This window comes from Solea senegalensis, linkage group LG16 (genome assembly GCF_019176455.1).
Source record: "Solea senegalensis isolate Sse05_10M linkage group LG16, IFAPA_SoseM_1, whole genome shotgun sequence".
Taxonomy (NCBI): Eukaryota; Metazoa; Chordata; class Actinopteri; order Pleuronectiformes; family Soleidae; genus Solea; species Solea senegalensis.
In genome coordinates this window covers 7,013,212-7,035,754 of record NC_058036.1, presented here as the reverse complement: position 1 = coordinate 7,035,754, position 22,543 = coordinate 7,013,212, and the positions used below count along the sequence as shown (strand labels likewise).

The following is a 22,543-nucleotide window of genomic DNA, read 5'->3' as shown; positions in this document are numbered from 1 at the left end:
AACGTCGATTTTGAAAGTCCTGGTTGGAGGAAAACGCGTCTGCAACTCTGTATGTGTGTCGTCCTCAGGTGCATCGTCGAGACGATGAACCTGGAGGAGAGGGTGGCGGTGTTGTCGCGAGTCATCGAGATCCTGCAGGTTTTCCAGGAGCTCAACAACTTCAACGGAGTGCTGGAGGTCGTCAGTGCCATCAACTCTGTCCCCGTCTACAGACTCGACCACACCTTTGAGGCGAGTCAACCTTTAACCGGTCGCTCACGGCAACTATTCAGGCAAAAACATCTCAGAAGATGAAGTGGAAATTCCTCCGAAGCCGAAGAGTCAGAGTGTCTCGTGAAGCTGCAGCTGCTCATTAACATACCAGAAAATAAAATTAAATTTAAATGCACAACACATGGAGAAACAAGTCAGCCATTTTTAGATCTTTGCTAATAAGCCAAGAAATAAATTTATATTTGACCTGATGGGAGCACTAGAGGTTTTAACTCACAGGAAAAGGTTTTGTCTGGCGTCCTGTATGTTAATTAAATCAATCATGTCCTAAGAGAGTCAACACACAGCATTTATTTAAGTATTTAGTTGTAAATAAAAATGGGTATTTTTGTGTTTGATAAAGACAAATTCAATTTTGTATTATTTGATGACACTAGGTTTAAATGTCAGGTGATCGACAAATTCAATGAGAATCACATCGTGTTGACCTAAAAATACTGTACAAACATGCAAATGCAGAGTCGGCCCTGATTCTAAATATGACTCTCTTTTTCTTCTGGTCAGCTGTTGTGTAACACACTCAAACCCCTGAGGGCCAAGAATCTGTCCGTGTGCAACGGCAGTTGAATGCTCTGTTTTTTGTCACTTTAACATGCGTTTTACTTCTGTCAAGCACCGAGTTAAAAGGCTGAACCTAATTAATGGGACTTTTTCTCCCTCGTCTGCCCACAGGCAATACCAGAGAGGAAAAAGAAAATTCTGGAAGAAGCTGTGGAGCTGAGCCAGGACCATTTTAAGAAATACTTAGCTAAACTCAAGTCAATAAACCCACCCTGTGTGCCTTTCTTTGGTAAGTCATCTGCAGCACTTCTGTCACAATGCACACACACACACGGCTTTCCTTTTTATGAAGATTACAACTAAACAAACAAACGACGACACATTTCTTCAGGTTGTAATCAAATTCAAAATAATATTTGGAAGCAGTAGATTATTGCAAAAATACTTACTAAAAGCTTGGGTCCTTGACTCATTTCTGACACACTTTATATCTTATTTGTTGAGGATTGTTGATGGTTCTGATGGGCATCATAAAAATAAATGGTCTAAAATAAATCAATGAATTAGCAGTTTTGTGTAAAACAGTAAAAAAAAAAAATCATTTCCTTTGTACCCTGTGGATTGAGTGGCTGATGTTTCACAGAGGGTTGTTATTGTCGCTCTTTCCGACGCACAACCTGCTGATGCTTTGTGTAAATTTCCTTACGCCGACCTTTCGATTTTTCTCGCTCCTCAGGTATCTATCTAACCAACATCCTGAAAACGGAGGAAGGCAACCCAGACTTCCTCAAACGCCACGGCAAGGAGCTGATCAACTTCAGCAAGAGACGGAAAGTAGCTGAAATCACGGGAGAGATCCAGCAGTATCAGAACCAGCCGTACTGTCTGAAGGTGGAGCACGACATCAGGGTGAGAATCGCTCGCGTCGTCGTCTTTAATCTTCTTTTTGTTTTTTTTAAGATTTACACTCACGGAACTTTCACGACTTGTCTTTTTTCCCCACTGCAGAGGTTCTTTGAGAACCTGAACCCGATGGGCAACAGGAGCGAGAAGGAGTTTGCTGACTATCTGTTCAAAATGTCCATGGATATTGAGCCACGGAACTGCAGGCAGCCTCCCCGATTTGTAAGATTTGTTTTAGTTATACTTCCTGTTTAAATAGACATTTAAACAGCAGATAATGACATTTACAAAAAGGGTGAAGCTACTGAATATTCTTATATTGTAAAGCAGTGAGTTGAGACTGAAATAATTGTCTGTGTCTTTTCCTCCCACAGCCCAGGAAGACCGTGTACAATCTGAAATCCCCGGGGATCCGGCCTGTGCGAACGTCTACCTCTGGCACCCTGAAGGGCCACCCCGTCCCCCTGGAGAGGGAGCCCCCTCACAAGATCACCTTCCGGAGCATCGCCGAGACCGAGCCGGAGACGCCGGCCTCGGCCTCGGTGCCCACGTCCCCGAACACGCCGACGCCTCCGCAGTCAGCCTCCTCTGACCTCAGCTCAGTCTTCATGGAGCACGACCTCAGCAGCTCCTACGGCGGTGAGTTCAGCTCATTTCAGGAATAAAAATACTGTGAACAGTACAAGAGGCTTTTTGTCAAACCAAATCTTCCCCTTTTTTGTGTTTTACAGGTAGTAACTCCATATTTGCTCCTGTTCCTCCACCACCTTCAAGTGAGTGTGGAGTTCTTGTCTTTGAGGTTTTTCCTCTGATTGTCTAACTGCTAGGAATCACACTGATCATCGTAACTTTTTTATTCTTTTCCACAGAATTCCAGTCCATTTCTCTTGGCAGCCTCAACCAGCTCGGAGAGGAGCTACTCAAGCCGCCTCCTCTACCACCGCGGCGGAAAGATGCGATGTCCGAAGCCAAAGTAAGAGCAGCATTTCATTTTCTTTTTAGACATTACAACAACACAATCCCTTTTTCTGCAAAATGTAGTTTGATAAAGAGGTAATAGTGCCTTATTTACAATGTAGTATCCAGTCATTAATAACTTAATAAAAATGTGGTAATAAGACAATAATATTGCAGTAGTACCATGTTACTTTCAAAGTAGTATGCCTTCACACATATGTGGGGATCAAAATTGGTCATTTCTATTGTATAGTATAAGTTTAAATTCAGTCTTTCTATGTACCATACCTTGTTTGTTACAGGCTTAAACTTAATTTAAATATACATCTAATGTAGGGCTTGAAATTGTGATATGAGAGCAGATGGTCATTTTTACATATTATCCTCATTTACAATTAAATAACATATTTGAAATGATTGCTTATTATTTTGGGCAGAAACAAATATGATGTGTAAAGGTTCAGGACAATATTTAATCCTCCAGTAGGCCATATTGCGATTTACATTGTTCAGCCTCTAATCTAAAGCGGATGTTAAATCACTGGCGAGGCCTCTGTGCTGCCTCGTGTGGCTTCTGTCTACATCACAGCATAAACTCCACTGTCCCTCTGTGTTCCAGCTGAGCTCCAGGTCCGACAGCCCTCCAGCTATTCCTCCTCGACTGCCGCCTCCTCTTCCCAGAAACCAGCCTCGTCCGCCGGTCTACAACGGTCCCCCCATGGACGGGCCCCTGCCGAGCCCGCCCCCTCCTCCACCCCGCGACCCTATGCCCGACACGCCTCCTCCAGTGCCCCAGCGGCCGCCAGAGATCTTCATCAACTACCCGCCGCTGCAACCATCCCCCGTGGGACGATACCACTGGGACTTCGGCAGCTCCCCGAGCTCGCCGAACACGCCGCCCAGCACGCCGTCGCCTCGCATTCCCAGACGGAGCTGTCCGCTCAGCGCCAGCCAGAACAGCCTCTGCCCTCTGCCTATCCCCATCACCGCTCCGCCTGTGCCGCCTCGCCACAACTCCAGCCCGCAACTCCCCAAACTCCCACCAAAGACTTACAAAAGGGAGCTGCTGCAGCCGCCGATGCAAGGCCTCTCATTGGTGGAGAACACTGACAGCAGCCAGTGAGTGTCAGTGAGGCGACACTGACATGTACAACTTCAAACTACGACACAGTGAAACTCGCAGCTACTGATCAGGACGAATAACGCATACTGTTAACTTCACGCGCACCCCTCCGCCCTCCGCGTCGACCCGTCGCACCCCCCCGCCGTGCCTCTCAGGGGATCAGTAGCTCCGCCTTCATCAGAAACCCTCTGTGCCAATGAGAAACCCACACCGGTGTGCCAGCTGATAAACAACAAGGAGTCGGGTGTTTGTCTTTTATTTGACCGAGCGAGAACCTTTGGCTACGTCCACAGCGGCCGTGTTTTCATTTGAAAGACGGCATGAAGAGCATCTGCGTCCATTCAGCTACAGTGAATGTCACCAACGAGGAACGACAATGGAGAGAAGAAAATATGTGTTTGTCACGACGCCCTCACGATTCTGAAATCCCATTTTGAAGATTCGTCTGGTGCCATGTCGAGGTTTTACGAACTACACATTCACAAGCGTCTCCTGCGTCCAGGCTCCAACTTTATCATCTCTTTTCCTCTAAATGGGAACATAATTTATAAAATTGACATCCGACGCTGTTGAAGAAGTCCTGAAATTGGCGAATGAGACCAGAGAAATGTTTGCTGAATGGAGCTCTTCTTGCAGCCAGCGGAGACGCCCCCTGGTGGCTGTTCAGTATACTTCCGCATTGTTTTCAGCCAGTTGTCGAGTAGCAGAGTAGCATGTCAGGAAGTCGACTGCGAGAAACTGCGTCATTGTCCCCAAACGTCTCCGTTTTTGCTCGTCCAGACTTCAGCGGCTGAGTTTTCAAGCAGGAACCGAACCAGCAGTGTTTTTAAACATTTTTAAACGATAGCAGCGTCATGTGGATGTAGCCTTTGTCCCCGTGGAAAGTTCTCGCCGCTCGCACTCTTAACTCGCACCCACATCCTGCTCCTCCACCACCGGGGTGCGGCGGATTTTTTGTTTGTTTTTTATTTTTTTTTGCGGGGGAGAGGGCGGCGTCGGACTTTGTAGCCTTAAGTGTCATGCTTTGTTTCTTTGAGCATTGACATCACGTTGAGTTTTACGACCTCTCTCCTCCTCAACGATCAACGTAGTAGCTCTTTTCCCGCGGCGGTGGCCGCGAGCAGCAGACATTTCCATTGACTTGTGTTTCCTACGAACTGAAAACAAAACAGTTGCCAAAGTCTTATTTTATGCAGGGGGATAAGGGATTTTCTTCTTCTTTTCTTTTAAACAAATGTGACATTTGTGACCGAAAACACCAACAGGAGGCGACACTGAATCCCCCACCTTGTATCTCAACTGTACACTGTGACTGTAAAGACACAAGTCAAACTGTCTGATTTCTTTTTTTTTCTTTTTTTCGGCCTCTCTGCAGCCACAACACGTTGCCTTTTTAAAACCCGACAGCGGTGACCTCTGACCCCAGGCTTTAGTCCTCTCAGATAAAAACCTAAACGAGAGCCAAGAACACTCCATTTGCACATCCAAGCTTGGGCACAGTCAGCAGGTTTTTGGCGGGGATTTCCCCATCATCTGCCACGATATCAAACGACACCGATGCAGGACGAAGAGAGAAAATAGCGTTTTCTTCTTCTTCTTCTTCTTCCTCCAACTCTTGGAAAAGCTGATGTCTTAAATCGGTCTCTGCGGTCCGACACTGTGCTCTTCTCCCAAAAAAAATCAACAAAGACCAACTCTTCTTCATTGGTATTCAATCTCAGCACTGGAAGCACGCAACCTCCCACCAAAGCTGAGACGGCTCCCCCCAGTGGCTGCACCAAATACCTGCAAAAGAAAACCCCAGTAGATGAAAGAAATAAAATCATAAAAAATAAAAACTTTCCAAAAAAAAGAAAAAAAAAAGAGGAACTTTTTAAACTCAACTTTTTCTCGTTGACCTTTCTCCCTCTTTCTTTTTCTTCTCTGCTTGAAACGTTTTTTGTTTCACTTTGGAAAAGACTGAAAATAATCCATGCATCACGCTCTCGGATGTGCCTTTTTATTTTTGTTTTCTACTCTACAGAAATAAGCAAATGGTGTCTAAAAATGCTAAAAAAAAATCAAGTTGCCTATGTAATGTTTTAGAACAAAAGCTATACACTATGAAATTGTACATGTTTGTGGATACTGTGTATATATAACATGTATACACTAACTAAATAATTTGTATAAAATGACTAGGTTTTTTTTCTCCTCCCCCTCCTTTTGTATCCTCATCCGCATCTGTTCAGTCAAATATTGCCTAATAATCCAATGCTGCTACAGTCGGATAAAAGAAAAACTTAAAAAAAAAAAAAAGAGAGAAAAAACAACAACAGGTCACTGTCTCTAACTTACTTACAGACAATCTCCAGTTGAAACACTGGGAGTATTAACTTGAGGAAAGCCATTTGTTTTCTCTCTTCCCCGCCCCCGTCCGTCGCTGTTTTAAAAGCAATGAAAAAAAAGAAAATACCGTTGAATATGCCGAGCACTTACTTAGACGTGTGCTTCACTTTGTACATCCTACTAATGCCTTTTTCTCTCCTTTTTCAAAGACTTTTTAAATGCTAACACTCATTAAACCGAGGTCGTAGTCGTGTTGAAGTTGCAGTTGAATATATAAATATACGTATATATATATATATATATATATATTCACGTGCAGGAATTTAAGCATAGGGAAGAATTGGCCGTTTTTTTTTTTTGTTTGTTTTTGTTTTGTTTTCCGAGAAACACACTTTGTGCACTTTAGGCTGTACTGTTGACGAGCCGCGGTTGTTATAGGTCGTGTTTGTAAACGCAGTGACCCTATGCAGCCGTTCAACTCACTTTCTACGCGGATCAGGGCAGAACACGCACGCACGCACGCACGCACACGCGCAAGTCGACCGTCTCACTTTTAAATCCCCAAGACGTGTTTTTGTAAAAGACGCAGCTTAAAAAGAAAACTAACTACGAGCTGGATCTCAGCAGAATTTCATTTAAAGTCATCTCCTCACTTTCCTCTGAATAAACTGAGACGTCCAGATTTTAAAGAGGAATTATGGAGGATTATTTTTTTTTGTTCTGTCCATTTCCCATGTCAGTATTGTTGGGGGGTGGGGTGACTTTTTGTTTTTGTGTTCTTCCTCTTTTTGTCGATCATTTTTCAAAGACCCCGCCCCCCAGCGTTTCCCCATCAGCCCCAGCAGATTAACAGATTAGGTTTTCCCTCCGGTGGCACTGTAACAGCTTGATCCAGCAGTCGGTTTATTTGATGGTATGTGGCCTTTTAACTGCTTTGTATTAATGGTCTTGATGAGATTAATAAATCACCCAGTCTTATTTTGTACTGAAACACTCCTCTCTCTTGTTTTTATTTGTCTGCAGACTGAAGAGTTAAAGGGACAGTTTTGACATTTTGAACGTGAAATCTTACAGGAAAAAGCCGCTCACATTTGACCTCAACGTTCTCTTGGGCTCTCAGATTAACTGCTTGAATGTTGCTGATCTTTACTCCAGGCCGAGACGTCTTTTGTCTTCCGTCCCGCACCCGTTCAAATTTGACACAGCTAGTCACTAGGATTAAAGGTCCAGTGTGTAAAATGTAAGTGAAATTCTACACATCACATGACTGTATATATAATTTGTTGGTTTTACACAAAGGACAAATTTAACATCTTTTGAATTTTGATGCTACACGTGACATCTCTGAAATGTCAACTGTTCACTTGGATTATAGGATAAACGGTCAGATTTGGAAGATTAAATGGCATACTCACGAAAATCTGATTTTCTTTTTAAGGTCCAGTGTGTGATTGTTAGTGACATCTAATGGTGAAACTGCAAATGCAACTTACAGAGGACTTGCTTTTTGAAACAGTTTACAGCATAAATATTTCTAAATATTTCAATAAAGTAAGAATCACTTCGGATGCATCGATATTACCTTCTCAGCTCTACTTCATAATATATGGTCTGAAGTATAATAAAATGTGGGATTTTTCGATAAAATTTTGCAAGTTGCTGTTTCATAATTTAGGCTAATCTGTGTTTAAAAGGCAAAATAAATTTGTGTTCTTTATTCCTTTATTTTGACACAAACCTACCATACGTTTTTATTGTACAGTATATGTCCAAGTGTAATCCAGATGAACCAGTTTCCAGTTTGTTTTTGTTTCACAGAGTCATCGTTCATGCATCTTTGTTTCCGTCGTGACTTTTGTTTGTAAACGTCACAGCTGTGTGTTTAACAGTTTGTAAGTCAAAGTCCTCGTGTCTCTGTGCGGGGACGGGGGACGGGACACATTGACAGTGGAGGTCAAACGTTGCTGCAGGGCCCCTCGCTGTCCTCGCTGTCGTCCCACAATCCTCCGCCGCTCGTCGCCGCCGCGTGGCTTCCACGCTGCTGAGCCAAACCCGACCTGAAGAGAGACGTGAGCGTTGAGAGACGCAGCAGGTACTTTCATTTATTTCAAATAATGTATCTTAACTGTTTCTCATGCTTTAAGGGACTATCTTATCTTATCTTAATGATCTGTGAATGTTTTTTCTTAAATTACAGTAAAGGTCAAGTGTCATCAATCTTGTAATTCAGCTTGATTTGATTACTTTATTGATCCTACACTTGTGGGAAATCACTTGTATATGTGTATATATAAAAATAAATAATTAAATGAAATACGACACAGAGTGACTAACTGACCTGAGATTTTCTCTGCTCAGGTTGAAACCCTGGAACCTCTGCCTCGCCGGAGCCTGGATCGGCACGAAGCCTGGTCTCTTCTCTTTCTCTGGAGCCGAGTCCAGCTGCTTCGAGAAGATTATTGAGAGGTAAACGGAAAAACCCTTTCAAATAGAAAACATTCCAAACATTCAACATGCAAACCTTGGATTTCACTGATCCAGGTTTTTTACACAGGATATCTTAAAGTTATCCACTGTCTGTTGATAGAATTAAAACATTTTTAACTATTAAGTATTATTTTATATATTTATTCTAAAGTCAAAGTCTAAGGACGTGTGTGTGATGATAAAATATAATAAAACTACAGGATGTCGACATACTCTTCTGGTTTGATTGCTGAGGAAAAAGCTAGTAGGTATATATTAAATAGCCACCAGGGGGCGACCACACTGGTTAGTTTGAATGGAAGTCTATGGTAAATGAGCTGCTACTTCTCACTCCAATTTATAACATCAGTAAAAACTGATGCCTGATGAGTTAATGGTCTTTATTTCTAATTTCTAGTCTTCTCTAGGTCATTTTTTTGTAAATAATGCAGTGAATGAGTGTGACACCAGTGTGATTGACAGCTGGTGTCGTCCAATAGGAGCCTGGTTACAGGTGACGTCTGCAAACTTCATGTCTTTAATCCAAGAATGTCCAACTGTCACCACGGCCATTTAGGAAAACAGACCTGTGGTGTGAAAGACACGCCCACTGGATGCTGATTGGGTCACAGAAGAGAATCTGTTATGGTCAGTGGGCGTGTCTTTCCATGGGTGTGTATTTTCTAAGTGGCTGTGGCTGCAGATACTTAATCCATCTTCTACCACTTTATCCTCCACATCGTGGAGAGCTGGAGCCGAACCCAGCTGACATAAGGGTGAAAGGCGGGGTCACAACCTGGACAGGTCACAGGGTCATCACAGGGTCATCACAGGGTCAACATACAGAGACAAACAACCATAAACTCCGATGGTCAATTCAGAGTGTCCAGTTTGCATGCGTTTGGGAGGAAACTGAAGAACAAACCTGGACCTTCTTGCTGTGAGGCAACAATGCTAGCCACTTATCCCCCATGTACCCTCATTCTTAAATTCTCAATTGTGACAACCACGAAACAAAGAGTATTTGAAGTTTCTTCCCAGTGTGAGGACACGTTGAACTGCAAACACAAACCTGAGATCCCTGTTTGGACGGGTCGTCCCAGATTGGCCTGAAGGCACTTTTTGGATGAAGAGGCGGTGACCCTTTCCTGACACTGACCAGCCGCTGTCCGTGGGAGCTGATGAGACACGGCTTGGGTGCGTCCACACATGAGCCCGCTGTGTTTCTCAGAGGAGGGTGAGGGGTCAGTCTGGGAATCTGCCACCTCAGACACACAGTTCTCTCTCTGGACGCGGACGACGACGACGACTGTTGCTGCTGTTGTTTCTGACTGTACGAAGGCTTCAACAGCACCGGCACCTGACTGTCCTCCTCCTCCTCCTCCTCCTCTTCCTCCTCGTCCTCGTCCTCGCCACTGTTGCTGCCCGTCACGTCCCTGCGCAGCGTGCCGTCAGGACTGCAGGACGTCACAGAGGAGTAGTCGAAGGCCGAGGTGTCGTCGGGGTCAGTCTCGCAGTCCTGGAGGTCGTGGTTTCCAGAAGGCGCGTCCAGCTCGTTGCTGCTTTTCACCGTCGGCTGACTGAAGGTCCCCTGACCCGAGTCGCTGTTCTCTGCCCATCCCGCAGGATCCGGCGTGAGGAGGGAGCAGTATGCGTGTCCACAGTGAACGGCCTTCTGTTTCAGGGACGTCCGGTCTCGTCCACTGCTCTTCCTCCTCACCGGGCTGCAGGACCAGCACTCGAGGCGCATGGAGTGATGGACGTCCATCCCGTTGGTGAGGTGAGCGGTCTGCTGCTCGTCTCTGAGGGAAGAAGAAGGCGAGTTATTCTCCTGACCTTTTCTATCTTTTAAAATATTTTATATCTTAGAATATTACAGTGTTTTTTTTTTCTGCAAGAAAAGGCAAGAATAATGTAATTCAGATCAATCAACAAATAAATTAATAAATAAATAATAGTAGTCAATTGAAGTCATCAATTTTTTTTGACGCAATTCCAGTTATTGAGATAAAATAGCATCATCATTAGATCTAACAACAATAATAATAACATTTAGCAAAAAAGATTGTTTAGATTATGTAGAGTAGATTTATGTTTAGCTTGTCTTGTTTTTTTAGTTTGTTTTGCAGCTCCTTTAAAAGTAAATGGTTCAAAATCCTAATTTTACGATTTAAAAAAACTCTTTACTTTCTACGTACGATGAACTGAAACTATGATGTTTTTCATCTTCTTTTAATAAAAATATGTTTACTACAATAATTAAACTAAAGTATTATGATTTATCTAATATAATATTTATAAATATAAAAAATTGTTTTTGCTCTACCCTGTTCAAATCACTGCAGGTGTTTTCTTGGCTGCAGTGTGATTGTGGGCCAGCAGAGGGCGACACTCACATGTGAGTAGCAGGGTTTGACTCCTCCCTGCTCCTGCTCTGCTGGTTTCTTGTGCAACAGTTTGCAGATGTTGAAGCAGCTGCAGCTTCAGAGCAGCTGCTGCTGGTCAAAGGTCAAAGAGATTAAAGACAGAAAGTTATTATAATTTAGTTTTATCGTCTATGACGTCATCATGGTTACATCACTGGGGATGTTCGTCAGAATCCCTCATTTTTAAACACTTTTTAATCCTTCAAATGACGGTTAGTAACACATTGTTCAGTGCCGTGACAAAGTCAGACGAGATGCTTTTCATCCACAATCTAACCAGGCTCAGGGGGCCCCTGAAGCCCAAGCCTCTGCGCTTCTATCCTGGTGTTTTAACGAGGCCCTGGAGCCAAATAACACTGGTTATGTTATGTTATGTTATGTTATATATCTTAATTGAGCCCCTGAGGCTGTTATCCATCCCTGATGTCTTGATAAAGTAACAAACGTTAACTTGTGTTATATGTCTTAATATTATTAGGGTTCGAGCAACAAGGTTGCAAGAACCCTATTGAAATGCAAAAGATTATTATTATTATTGTTATTATTATTATGAGCAAAAAAACATATAATTGGGGAAATCTGTAATTAATAATTAATAATTAAATATTTTTCTTTTGCAAAAACCAGGGGGGGCCCTTTTACCGTCTGTCTGTGCCCAGGGGCCCACTGACTCATAGTAAAGAAATCTGATGGTCTCTGACCTTTGCCCCGCAGCTTCAGCGTCCTCCCACCGCACGTCCTCCTCCAGAATCACATGACATCGAGACAGAATGGCTCTGAGCGCTCGCTCGGTGCCGAGCAAAAGGCTGCAGTCAGGATGCTCTTTACTCGTCCACTGCAACAAGTTCTGCCCGAGAAAACAAAGAAGAGGAGAAGTCAGTGTGACTTTTGATTTAGTTAGAAGTAACTGATGTAAAATATGACTTTATTTTTAGATAAGGAGCCCTTAAAATACCCCACATTAAAAATATTTATTATTGAATTATTTATCATTATTTATTTATCGACTAAAATGTGATTAAAAATGCTCTGCTTTGTTTTCCAGATGTTCCCGCTCATCTGTCTCTGGACTCACCTGAATGTGGTTCAGGTAACTGTGAATGCGAGAAACGGGCGCCAGCAGCAGCGAGAGCAGCTTCATTTCCTCTCTGTCCACGTGACCGCTCTGTGGAAACAAGACAGTCGTCATGTGTCACATGTGAGTGACTTCAAGGTCCAGTGTGGAACATTCACGGGGGTTTATTAGAACATAGCACCTGTAAATATGATTGTATAAGTGTACAATCACTTCAAAGGGTTTTGCATCTTCTACACATGTGAAGTGTGGCAACGTCCTGTCAAAGTGTGGCTACTTCCTGTTGGAATGAAGCTACTTATATGCGTTGATACAGGAATTTATACTGTATGCTAATAATCAAAAATGTTGTTGTCACAGAAACATAATGATAACATTAAGTACTTTTATGATGATAATATAATAATCGTAAAATATTCAAATAAATTCAGGCCAGAAAACCTGCAGACTCATGATCATATTATTAGGAACAATAACAACATGTTAAAAGTAGTTTTATAACTCAATTCTTTCACACACACTGGTTAAACATGTAGGAATAAATTAACGTAGGAGCACTGATGAGTGTCCCTGATTATAGACTGTATTCCTGTGTGTATTCACACATCCTTTAACATTTAATAGATCTCTATGTGATCAGATCACAGATATTCTTAAATATCTCATCAGTCTGAGGTCTTTGAAGTCATGGTTTCTATTAGTGAACGACTTCCAAAGTTTAGGAAAAAGCACACAAGGACAAATAGCTCGAGTGGTTCAAAGAAAGACTCTTAGATGAAGTGAATTACAATAAAGTACAAGATTCAACGCAGTTGTGAATGCATCCACCACGTGTGAAAATCACAGGTGAATCCTACTTTACTGCTCCATAAACACATACATATGTACACTATTTATGGTCGTCCTAGAGCTGCAACTAGCGATTGAATTCATAATCGATTTAACTCCATTATTTTTTCGATTCATTGTTTGGTCCATAGAATGTCAGAAAATGTTCATCAGGGTTTTTTTTAAACCTGGAAATGACGATGTTCTCAAATGTCCTGAGACCAAAAATGACTGAGTTTTAATGATTTTTGGTTTGTTGATTGGTATTGGCAGATATTGGCTTTAAAAGGTTTTATGGGATACTGTCAAACATGGCAAGATCTGCCAATAACTACAATAGTAGACTAATGTTGTTGTGGTTGCACACAGGATGTGTCGCTGTTTGAGTGTATTATTATTATTAGTGGTGGTGGTGGATTTGGGGAAAAACAAATACAGTGAAATATCGCGTCGCTTTTGAGACAATGAGTATTGTTTTTTTTTAGCATATTTTTTTTTGCTTTTGTCATTGTGCTTTGTTTGTGTTTGTTATTTGTTGGTGTTTTCCTTCCTCTTTGTGGTGCTGATTTGCACATCAGGGCACTGTAATTGCATGTAAATTCTATGTCATTCGAACTCGTTATAAATAGCAAAACCAACCGATAGTGGATACAGTAAGCTGAAACGTATAATGTTTATGTTTAATAATTAACGGTTAAAATGATCAGTTTAATGGTTTATTATATGTGTTGTTTTCTTGGACACCTTTTGCTTGATTTTCCATTCACTGATATACTGTATGCTAATAATCAAAAATGCTGTTTTTTCCAAGAAAATAATGACAACATTAAGTAAAAAACTATTCCATATTAACCATGAATCGGACTGTTTGGTCTCACTGCTATGCTTTGTATTTTGGTTTAAATAAAAGTACAAATTTGTTATTTTTAATTCAGTAATGTAATGATTGTGTAATGATTCAGCACACAGAAAATAACTAGTTTGTGTGTGTTTGCGTCGCGTATAAAATGGAACTCCTAACTATGGAATAAAGACGTGTCTGATACCAGACTATGTAGAGCCGAGTCATGCTAGAACTGTATTGTGGAAAGGCGTCATTTGCATTACTTAATCCCACCTGTGCTTTCTGTCCTTTCTCTGGACGATTCAGTCTGCTGAACTCCAGTGAGAGGAAGGACGCCAGCGTGGTCGTGTATCCAGTGTACATGTCTGAAAAAGCTGTCTGAGCAGCACAAAAGTAAACATGGACAAACTCAGTCTCTCCGCGTTCAAACGGATGGAATCATTTCAATCGTTTTTTAAAAAAAGAAGAAGACAATAGTCTTACATCATTTTGTCCGATCAGCTGCACCAGAATGTCTCCAACCAGAGATTTCCAGTGTTCAGCAGAGAGTCGCTCCTGCAGCGTGTTTCTGAACAGCAGGTGTCGCTGTAACAGCTGCTCCACAAACCTGAGATAAGTCTGACTGAGTCGATGACAGAACAAGTGTCAAACAGGATTTGTTTTACACACTGTTACAGCTAGTGTTATTGCTACACTTGTGTTTGAAGAAAACCTAATCCTGATCTCGAAAATCCCCGTATTTGTACTTAGAGACTGTTTGGATAAACTACACATGTTAAAAGAAAGACAGAGGAAAAATAAATAAATAAACACATCCATCCATTTTTAACACATTGTTTGTTTTATGGCAAACCACAATATAACATCAAGACATCATTATGTCAAGTTCAGTTACAATACATTATCATAAAGTTAAAAACTATTAAAAATAAGTAAAAAAGCACGACAATAAAAAACTAAACTCTAGCAGCCTCAATAAAAATACATATACAGTATATAGATGTCAGTATGAGCTGGGATTAAAGGCTATCATATGGTCCAGTGTGTAATGTAAAGAGGAAACATTTAATGTACTATCAATAAGTACTTTTGTGTTGCAATCTGCAGTCTCACCAGTAGATGTCACTAGTTCTTACACACTGGACCTTTGATCTGCTGGAGGAAAATGGCCTGATATATTTGATTCTATACGTTGTTATGAAGTGTGTGTGTGTGTGTGTCTCACTTACTACGGCTCCACGGCCATCTGGTGAGTGGGCGGAGTCTTGTACTGGTCGTACAGCTGATTTAAGGTGGAAACATACTCCCACTCTGAGTGTAAAAGCTGCAGCGCCACCTGGTGTCGCGCATCTTAACAGGAACACATTTTTAGGTTTGGTTAGTCTATATAGTATATAGTGTATATGTATATATATATATATATATATATATATATATATATATATATGTATACATATTGTGTATATGTATATAACTCACCTGTGCCTTCACTCAGTCCTGCTTTGAGTCCCTGCAGGAAACAGTGCAGCAGCAGTTTCCCTCTGGACAAGCAGGCGGGCGGAGCAGATGAACACTCACACTGACTCCGCCCACCACACGCCTCTGCTGCGTCACTGTTGCTGCACAACAGTAGGACACAAGGGAAATGTGTGAATAATAAGCTATTGTACCTTTTTTATGAAGGATTATTATAGAAATTGAATATACTGCCCACACTACATATATATATATATATATATATATATATATATATATATATATATATATATATATATATATATATATATATATATATATATATATACACATATATATATACATATATATATACATATATGTATATATATATATATATATATATATATATATATACATATATATATATTCGTCTTTTGACCTGTTTTTGTAAATGCTTAGTTTTAGTTTAAAATTGCCGGCAGAGGGAAAAAAAAATTTTTTCTTTATATAAACCCAAAAGGATTATGTTTTTATTTTTATAACAGTTAACACAAATGTTTTTTTTCATTTTAGCTTTTGTTATTTTCGTTAATTAACGATCAAACCAGCCGCTCGCCCTAAATACACACTTTAGGAAATGTGTCTTTAATCTATAATCCTGCTGTTATTATCGCTTTGTTTTGAGTATATTTATTTTAGTTTGGCTGCTCTTTTGTTAGTGTGTACATATATATATATATATATATACAATATGTGTATAATCATCTGATTGTATGAATTGCTGTTTATTGCTGTTTCCTAAATGAGCCTTAATCTTAATCAAATGTTTTTTGTTTTCATTTTCTCACAAAAGCTGCAGCTTATCCACACTTTCATTTATTTATATGAAAAACAATACAAAGGTATTCCAATCAAAAAATCAAAATCAAAAAAATGTAAATGTGTGTTTTACCGTTCTTTCTGTTTGGATGTGGTGCTCTTCACTTCCTGCTGAGATCTTTGACCGTGACTGTGCAGCTGCAGAATCTGACGCTGCATCACACTCAGCTCCTCCTGCAAAACAACAACAAAAATATCTGTCTGTGATTTACAACTAAACAAGCTTAACTACATTAGCGGAATAAAAATAAAAATGTTGTTTTTTTTCCCTCACCCTCAGCGACTCCACCAGAGCCTCGAGGCGCAGAGCTTTCTTCTGGCAGCTCCTCCTGTTCTGCTCCAGCTCCTCCCTCAGGAACGTGTCTCCATGTTGGATCTGACTGAGCTCCAGCAGAGCACTGGTGAAACCCGTCTTCAGCTCTGACACCATGCATTGTAACTGAGAGCAGAGGGCGCAGGACACACAGAACACAACAACACTGATCTTTTTACTGTCGTTTCAAAACATATATATTCTATTTTTAAAAAAAAATAAGCGATATAAAATGAATCATCAACTCAACAACACATATAAGGAGTTGCGTATTATAACCACAAGTTACCTGCACTTTAAAAGTAATGATATGACATGTAGAAAAAAAGAACAATTTTAGACATAAACATACAGGAAAGTTGTTATTTAATTCTTATTCTTATTATTAATGTAATAAGATTTAATAAAAGAAACCTGGGATTCCAGTATTCGCTTGCCTCTTTTGTTCAGTACCATAAAATACAATAACTCACGGCCCATTTTTAAGGTTTAACTTTAGCCCTCTAACCCCCGTTCTAGAGCAGTGTTTCCCAAACTTGTAACAACAAATGTATTATTTACAAGAAATGTGAATGAAGTGGGTCCGTTAATTTGAACATAAATAATATACACATGAATCTTCACTAAACGTTTGCAAATTTGTTTTGTTTTGGGACCCAAAGAATATGTCGCGTGACCCTTCTGTGGGTCACGACCCAGTGTTTGGGAACCCCTGTTTTAGAGTTTCAGAGGCATGAGGTGAATGTTAGAAGTGTATTTTAGGCCTGGATGAGTCCATTCTTTGACATCAGAGGGGGGTTTATAGTGCTCATAATGCTAGTGTTTATATTAGTGTTATATAATACATTGACAGTGAACTGTCTCTTTAAGAAAACCAGGCTGGCTGATGAGAGAAGGTGCACATTTTTTACCTTGGAGATCTCGGTGACAAGCTCTGCCTCCTGGGGCTTCATGACCTGCGCAGGGAGACACACACACACACAAACAAACCTGTTTGCAAACACAACAGCCAATTAACAGTTTAAAAAGACAAAGGTTTTTTTAAAAGGAAAGACAAACCACAGAAATCCACCTGTTTTTCTCCCTGCAACGTGACACTTTAACACACAAACACTTGTAAGAAACTATTGGAAAATACTAAACATTTGCATGAAATTGTGCTTACACTGAAATTCAAGCACAATTTTGTCCATTTTAACCAAAGAAAAATCCCGAAGAGTTTACGTACATAACGTTTTACAATGTCTGAATGTCAATGTCACACGTTTATTGTGGTTTGTTTGTGGTACCTGCTCAGATGTTGCCCCTGCCAGCAGCCCCTCTGCTAAGGAAGTGGCGAGGCAGCCAAAGAGCTCAGCTCTGCAGGGGAAATGACTGCAGGAGCCAAGATTCCTCCCTATACGAGTGCGCTGCTGACAGAAGGCACGGATCAGCAAAAACACCGGCAAAAAAAACGCAATATGCTCCAAACCTTTTACATCATAAATGGAAACGGAATCCAAGTTAAGAAAAGAAACACGCTGAGGTTTTAGGTCATGTTTAGAAACACTCCAGTGAACAGGAAGCATGCAGAAAATCACATTACAAGGTATTCAAATGCTTTTGTTTGATGTCTCCAAACCAAAATACAATGCCAGTGATATCCAAATAGGCAGGAATCCACGCAGACATGGCACCGAAACACTGACGGCCGAAGCAGAATGTGTAAAAGTAAGCGTCAGTAAACTCACCTCAGTCACGGCTCTTCAGTGATGCTTCATTAGACATTTTTAAAAGATGCAGTGAACCTTGAAATCCTGAACAATCCCCTGCTCCTGTGTTGTTTGAAGGCAGTGCTCTGGTGTTGTGCTGCTCTGTTCTCCGCTCTGTGCAGACAGCAGATGTCCTGCATGACACTCACTGAGCAGCTCTGCGATTCACTGGGGGACTCAGGACCTTGAGTTGTGAACCATGTAATCACGAAGAAACGTTATTTTTAACCAGCCGTGCACGTTTCATTTTCATTTTCAGGATTCATTGTAAAAAAAAAAAATGATGTAGCTGTGATTTCTTCTTTTTTTTTTTTCCTTTTTTTCCATATTTTGTTCATATGTTGCACTGCTAATCCAAATGGTAATGCCTGTACAGTAAGACACGCTGTCATCACTTCGCGTGGTCGTCGGTGGCATATGGTGATCATTAGCCCCAGCCGTGTTTGACAGCAGATGTGGCTCTGCCGTGTGAGCGGGAGGTTACTATTTTAAACATCGGCGTGGATTGTTCGTGTGTCACATGGTTGGATCCCATGTGGACGGTGGTGATGGTACAATGCAGGGCCGTGGCGCTGCAGCGCGAAACTCCCACACAACTCATTATGTGACATCCTGATTTGATCCAAGTCTTTTTGAACTAAACACAGGAAAAGCATAAATCCAAACATCCCACTGAAGCTGCTTTTTCTGTGTACTCACAATTTCACCTTTACCATCGACGCTGTTTTGGTTTGGTTTTTGTCAGCAGTTGATACCAGGTAGTTGCGGCAGGTGTGAATTAGGCCGGATTGTCCTCGGTGAGCTCTGCCCATGTTTGAGATGTTGACCATTACTGCAGGACGATTTCTGTCTCTGAATCCAGTGATGTTTGGGCAGCTGGCAGTTGCATGTGGATGCTGTTTTTCTGGATTTCTGTCTTTCTTTTACCACTGTTTACAGCACGACGCCTCTCATGATGACACTACAAACAGCTCTTCATCTGTAGATATCACACTCGCGCAGAACAGCTTCTCCACTAAACAATGCGTCTTAACAGCGACTCTGCAGCTACTGACAAAAAAAAAAAAAATACTGTGTGAAACCGTGTCCACATTTTATGCAAGCTAGGCCACTGGCTTCTTGGTCAAAACACCACAAAATGTGTCAGGTTATCATTTTGATATTTTCGTCACCATCTAAAGGGACCATTGATGTAAATACTGATGAAGTCAATTATTTTTCTTATGGGATATTGTTCTAAATGCCATAGAGAGACGTGTATATAAACCTTGCTGTAAACTGAATCAACGTCTGGATCAAACCAGCCCACTAACACAGATCCTTTCCCGTATGTAAACGACACCGTCGGGGCTCCTGTAGTGTCTGCATTTATGGGGAAAGAAGAAGCGGTGTCTTGTATATATTTTTAATGTTGAAATCTTCGTAACATGGAAGTGTTGTCGGGCAGTGAATGTGATTTCGCCGTACCTTTGTCTGTCCTGCTGGTGCTCCAGTCGACTCAGTCAGAATCAGAGACACTAGAATCCATCGAGGGAGGCAATTTTACACTGAAGAAGTTATTTTAATTTGGCATGACCCAAATTTAAAAAGCTCACGCACAGCAAAGGTGCAGCACTTTTATTTGTGTGGAGTTGCCTCACTGTGCTGGATGGAGCTATTGTGAAACCAGAAGCTGCTACTCGTGGGTTTCATACTGTACAGTCTACTCTTGGAAACAAAGGTTTCTTGTACGACGTGGTTGGTGAATTTGGAACCAATATGATGGGGAGGTTTTTTTCTGCGCAATCTCTATTCTTTTCGTCCTCGCTTCCTTTCTCTGTGTTTTTTTTTTTAAAACATGAAGAGCCGTGGCTTTCTCAGACGCCGTGTCTGAATCTGTGCGTGTGTAGCGGCGCTGGAGAGGGTGAATCGGGATACTGTCTGACCCGACAACTTCAAAAAAAACAAAAAACGTAATACTGTGTGGAATGACATGAAGGTTTCTCCATCAATGCTAATTTTCTGCCAGTTCACTGACCAGTCATCAGTGAGTCAATCAGTGCAAGTTTTTTTTTGTTCTATTTCATTTTGCCAAATCAATGTAATTTCGCCAAATGTGTAACTGTAGATGTCTGGTAGTGTCAAAGAAAATAAAAATCTGGAGAAATGAGCAAAACACGAGTGAGGCCCGCGGTGCTTCTTTGTAAAGACACAGCTGGTCAAGTATTTGATGTTCACAGTTTAAAAAAAAAAGACGACAGACTGGAACTGTTTTTTGTAAATTGAAATGTGTTTGTGCTAAGCTAAGGCCTTCGCTACATCATTATGGTCCATATTACTTGTGCAACGCTACAAAAGTGACAAAAAGTGTCACTTTAAACTGACCTTTTTTCATTTTACGTTAACGTCTGACAACGTTCGCCACTCTTGGCGTCTTTTCCGCCGATGCCGCCTAATATAGCGTTCTTGCATCTGTATCAAATGTGATTTCCACAGCTGATACCCACGCTCTTCCTCCGTGCCATGTAATGCAGGCAGAGGTATATAAATAGCAGCCCAAAAGCCTTGATAAGTGATTGACGAGGGCCAAGAGATGGTGTTGTGGTGGATACGCCGTGATCCTCTAACTGTTGTTAGTTACCCCATATCCTTGCTGGCTCTCTGATATTTGCAGAAATCTCATCCTGTGCGCGGTGAACACGACACATGTTTGTCAACTGCCTCCACTCAGCGCTGCAGGTCACACTGTGTGATAAATGTGTGTGTGTTGCCTCCGTCAGTGGCATCAATAATGCATTGGTGTCAGTCGGGGATTAATGTAAAAGTTCAGGTGGCGTCGGCGAGGTTTGTCTCTCCGGTTTGCAGGAGTCAAGGCAGAGAGGAGCGTTATTCCCTCTCCTGCTCACAACCAGAAGAATTAGCACCATAGCATTTTCATGACAACCACAGCTTCACCGCTAAAGAGAAATGTGCCGTGGAGACGAGTGTGAAACCAAATGGCGGACTTTCTTTATTGCTTTCAAATTGCTGGATGCGTGAGCTTGCTATCAAGGTTGTCATAGCAACTTAGGGGACAATCATATGTCAGTGTCATCGCCACAGCTCGTCTCTGCTGCCTCCGACGAGCCACGATATTAGGTTTGACAGAACATGTTCTTGTAAAACAGAACATCGCAGCAACAGTAGTTTCAATTCCAAATTGTGATTCTGGTTTTACAATTTGTAAATGAATACTATTGAGAGAGCCTGGTGTTGGTTGCTTTTAATCGTCTGATAACTTGTGCTGCAGTGTTGGTGTAATGGAAAGTGGCTGTGAGGATTAAGGTGGTATTCCTGGATAGTGTTCTTAAGACAAGGTTTACTAACGATTGTCATATATCCTGTCACACGTAGGTCAGCCTTATGGCTTTTGCGCCTTTGAACGCAGCCATCATTACCTGACCGATCCAACACTGGAGGTCTCATGTTTTATATGTTTTCATACGACTATGACTTGTTGTGGTTGGTTAATCTGCAGCTTCAGTTTCACCCTTTAATCCAGATACCACACAATCTCTGGGCTGGAAGGAGGATTTTAAAGAGATGTGAATTCCTTGGAGTCGACTTTACTTTCTCTCCTCTTTAGCGGCGGAGATCAGATGTCTGGCTCAGTAACAGGTCTTGTCACCCATGCATACCATGACTCACTTTGGTGAGAACTGGAATACAGGGGCAGACTTAGTGGGGGCATTACCCGGGGCCCTCACAGGGCCTCCCTGAAGGGGTGTAAGGTTTTGCAAGATTGTAGACCCAATAGATTGTATCTCCTCATCCCCAGGAAGCCCCTATGTGGCTATCCTGTTCAGTTGAAAGCACCACGTTGAAAGCAGGATCTGCACATCAGCAGAAGACAGCCGAAGCCTTCTCAAAGAAACCAGGTCTGTGTGAGACCTCTCATTAACTACAAGAGCGGCCTCTCCTCTCAACCTAATGGATCCCACTTATGTTGTCATCGCCATGCCAACGGTTGTCAACTCCGGTGCGGCGAGGCCTTTGTGCTGCAGAGAAACGCAACTGTGTCGCGTTGATCTGTCTCAGTCTGCAACAAGTCAACACCTCAAAGGAGCCACCAAAGTAAATGCTTCTCTTCTTCTCAGAGATCATTTCATGAAGAGCGAGAAAACAGCCACTGACACCTGATTGTAAAGCCTGAATACGTTAAGATAAGAGGACATCTGAGTCCAGGTCAAATAAAGGCCTATTTATTGGGGCTGGACAGGCCGCGTACGAAGTCTGTTGGCAGCTGCTCACTAGTTGACTTCAGAGGATTAAGCAGGCAAAAAGGAATATGCAAGATCAGCAGGATTTTTTTGCTCTGCAGCGTTGGCGCACAGCGCGGTGTAGGGGTTCGTAATCCACGAGACAAAGATCAGCACCTGTTATCTATCAGATCAGAGCAG

At 41.7% G+C, this 22,543-nt stretch overlaps 2 protein-coding genes across 5 annotated transcripts in view; one reads left to right on the top strand and one right to left on the bottom strand.

Annotated features, from left to right (window-relative positions):
- The window catches only part of sos2 (son of sevenless homolog 2 (Drosophila)), a 34,447-nt gene extending 29,175 nt beyond the window's left edge, over positions 1-5,272 (top strand). The window contains exons 16-23 of the mRNA XM_044047403.1: positions 69-231; positions 946-1,063; positions 1,511-1,683; positions 1,783-1,899; positions 2,052-2,316; positions 2,409-2,450; positions 2,547-2,650; positions 3,254-5,272. Coding sequence (XP_043903338.1) covers positions 69-231; positions 946-1,063; positions 1,511-1,683; positions 1,783-1,899; positions 2,052-2,316; positions 2,409-2,450; positions 2,547-2,650; positions 3,254-3,757 — 1,486 coding nt within the window. The 3' untranslated portion in view covers positions 3,758-5,272. The remainder of the gene's footprint in view (positions 1-68; positions 232-945; positions 1,064-1,510; positions 1,684-1,782; positions 1,900-2,051; positions 2,317-2,408; positions 2,451-2,546; positions 2,651-3,253) is intronic.
- A 2,513-nt stretch (positions 5,273-7,785) lies between these two features.
- On the bottom strand, positions 7,786-18,277 carry LOC122782859. 4 transcript variants are annotated; one of them, XM_044047420.1, is made up of 15 exons: positions 18,105-18,277; positions 17,664-17,783; positions 17,286-17,330; positions 16,336-16,500; positions 16,135-16,235; positions 15,204-15,343; positions 14,954-15,074; positions 14,208-14,346; positions 13,998-14,102; positions 12,053-12,142; positions 11,679-11,824; positions 10,948-11,046; positions 9,624-10,353; positions 8,424-8,530; positions 7,786-8,142 (listed from the first exon to the last, which is right to left on the bottom strand). In XM_044047420.1, the coding sequence occupies exons 3-15, from the start codon at positions 17,325-17,327 to the stop codon at positions 8,040-8,042; spliced, it is 2,088 nt and encodes a 695-aa protein (XP_043903355.1). In that variant the 5' UTR covers positions 17,328-17,330; positions 17,664-17,783; positions 18,105-18,277; the 3' UTR covers positions 7,786-8,039. The 4 variants fall into 4 exon arrangements, with proteins under 4 accessions (XP_043903355.1, XP_043903352.1, XP_043903353.1 ...); XM_044047417.1 differs by lacking the exon at positions 18,105-18,277 and having other exon boundaries at positions 17,664-18,087; XM_044047418.1 differs by lacking the exon at positions 18,105-18,277 and having other exon boundaries at positions 8,424-8,527; positions 17,664-18,087.
- Between the last annotated feature and the right edge of the window lie 4,266 nt (positions 18,278-22,543).

What these genes read in the sequence shown, in the direction of transcription:
- LOC122782859 (XM_044047417.1), bottom strand. Translation starts at nt 17,942, where the DNA reads ATGCTTCCTGTTCACTGGAGTGTTTCTAAACATGACCTAAAACCTCAG. An exon ending in GCTGAAGCTGCGGGGCAAAG is followed by an intron (nt 11,047 to 11,678) that starts GTCAGAGACCAT and finishes TTTGACCAGCAG; the next exon opens with CAGCTGCTCTGAAGCTGCAG. An exon ending in CGTCCAAACAGGGATCTCAG is followed by an intron (nt 8,531 to 9,623) that starts GTTTGTGTTTGC and finishes ATCTTCTCGAAG; the next exon opens with CAGCTGGACTCGGCTCCAGA.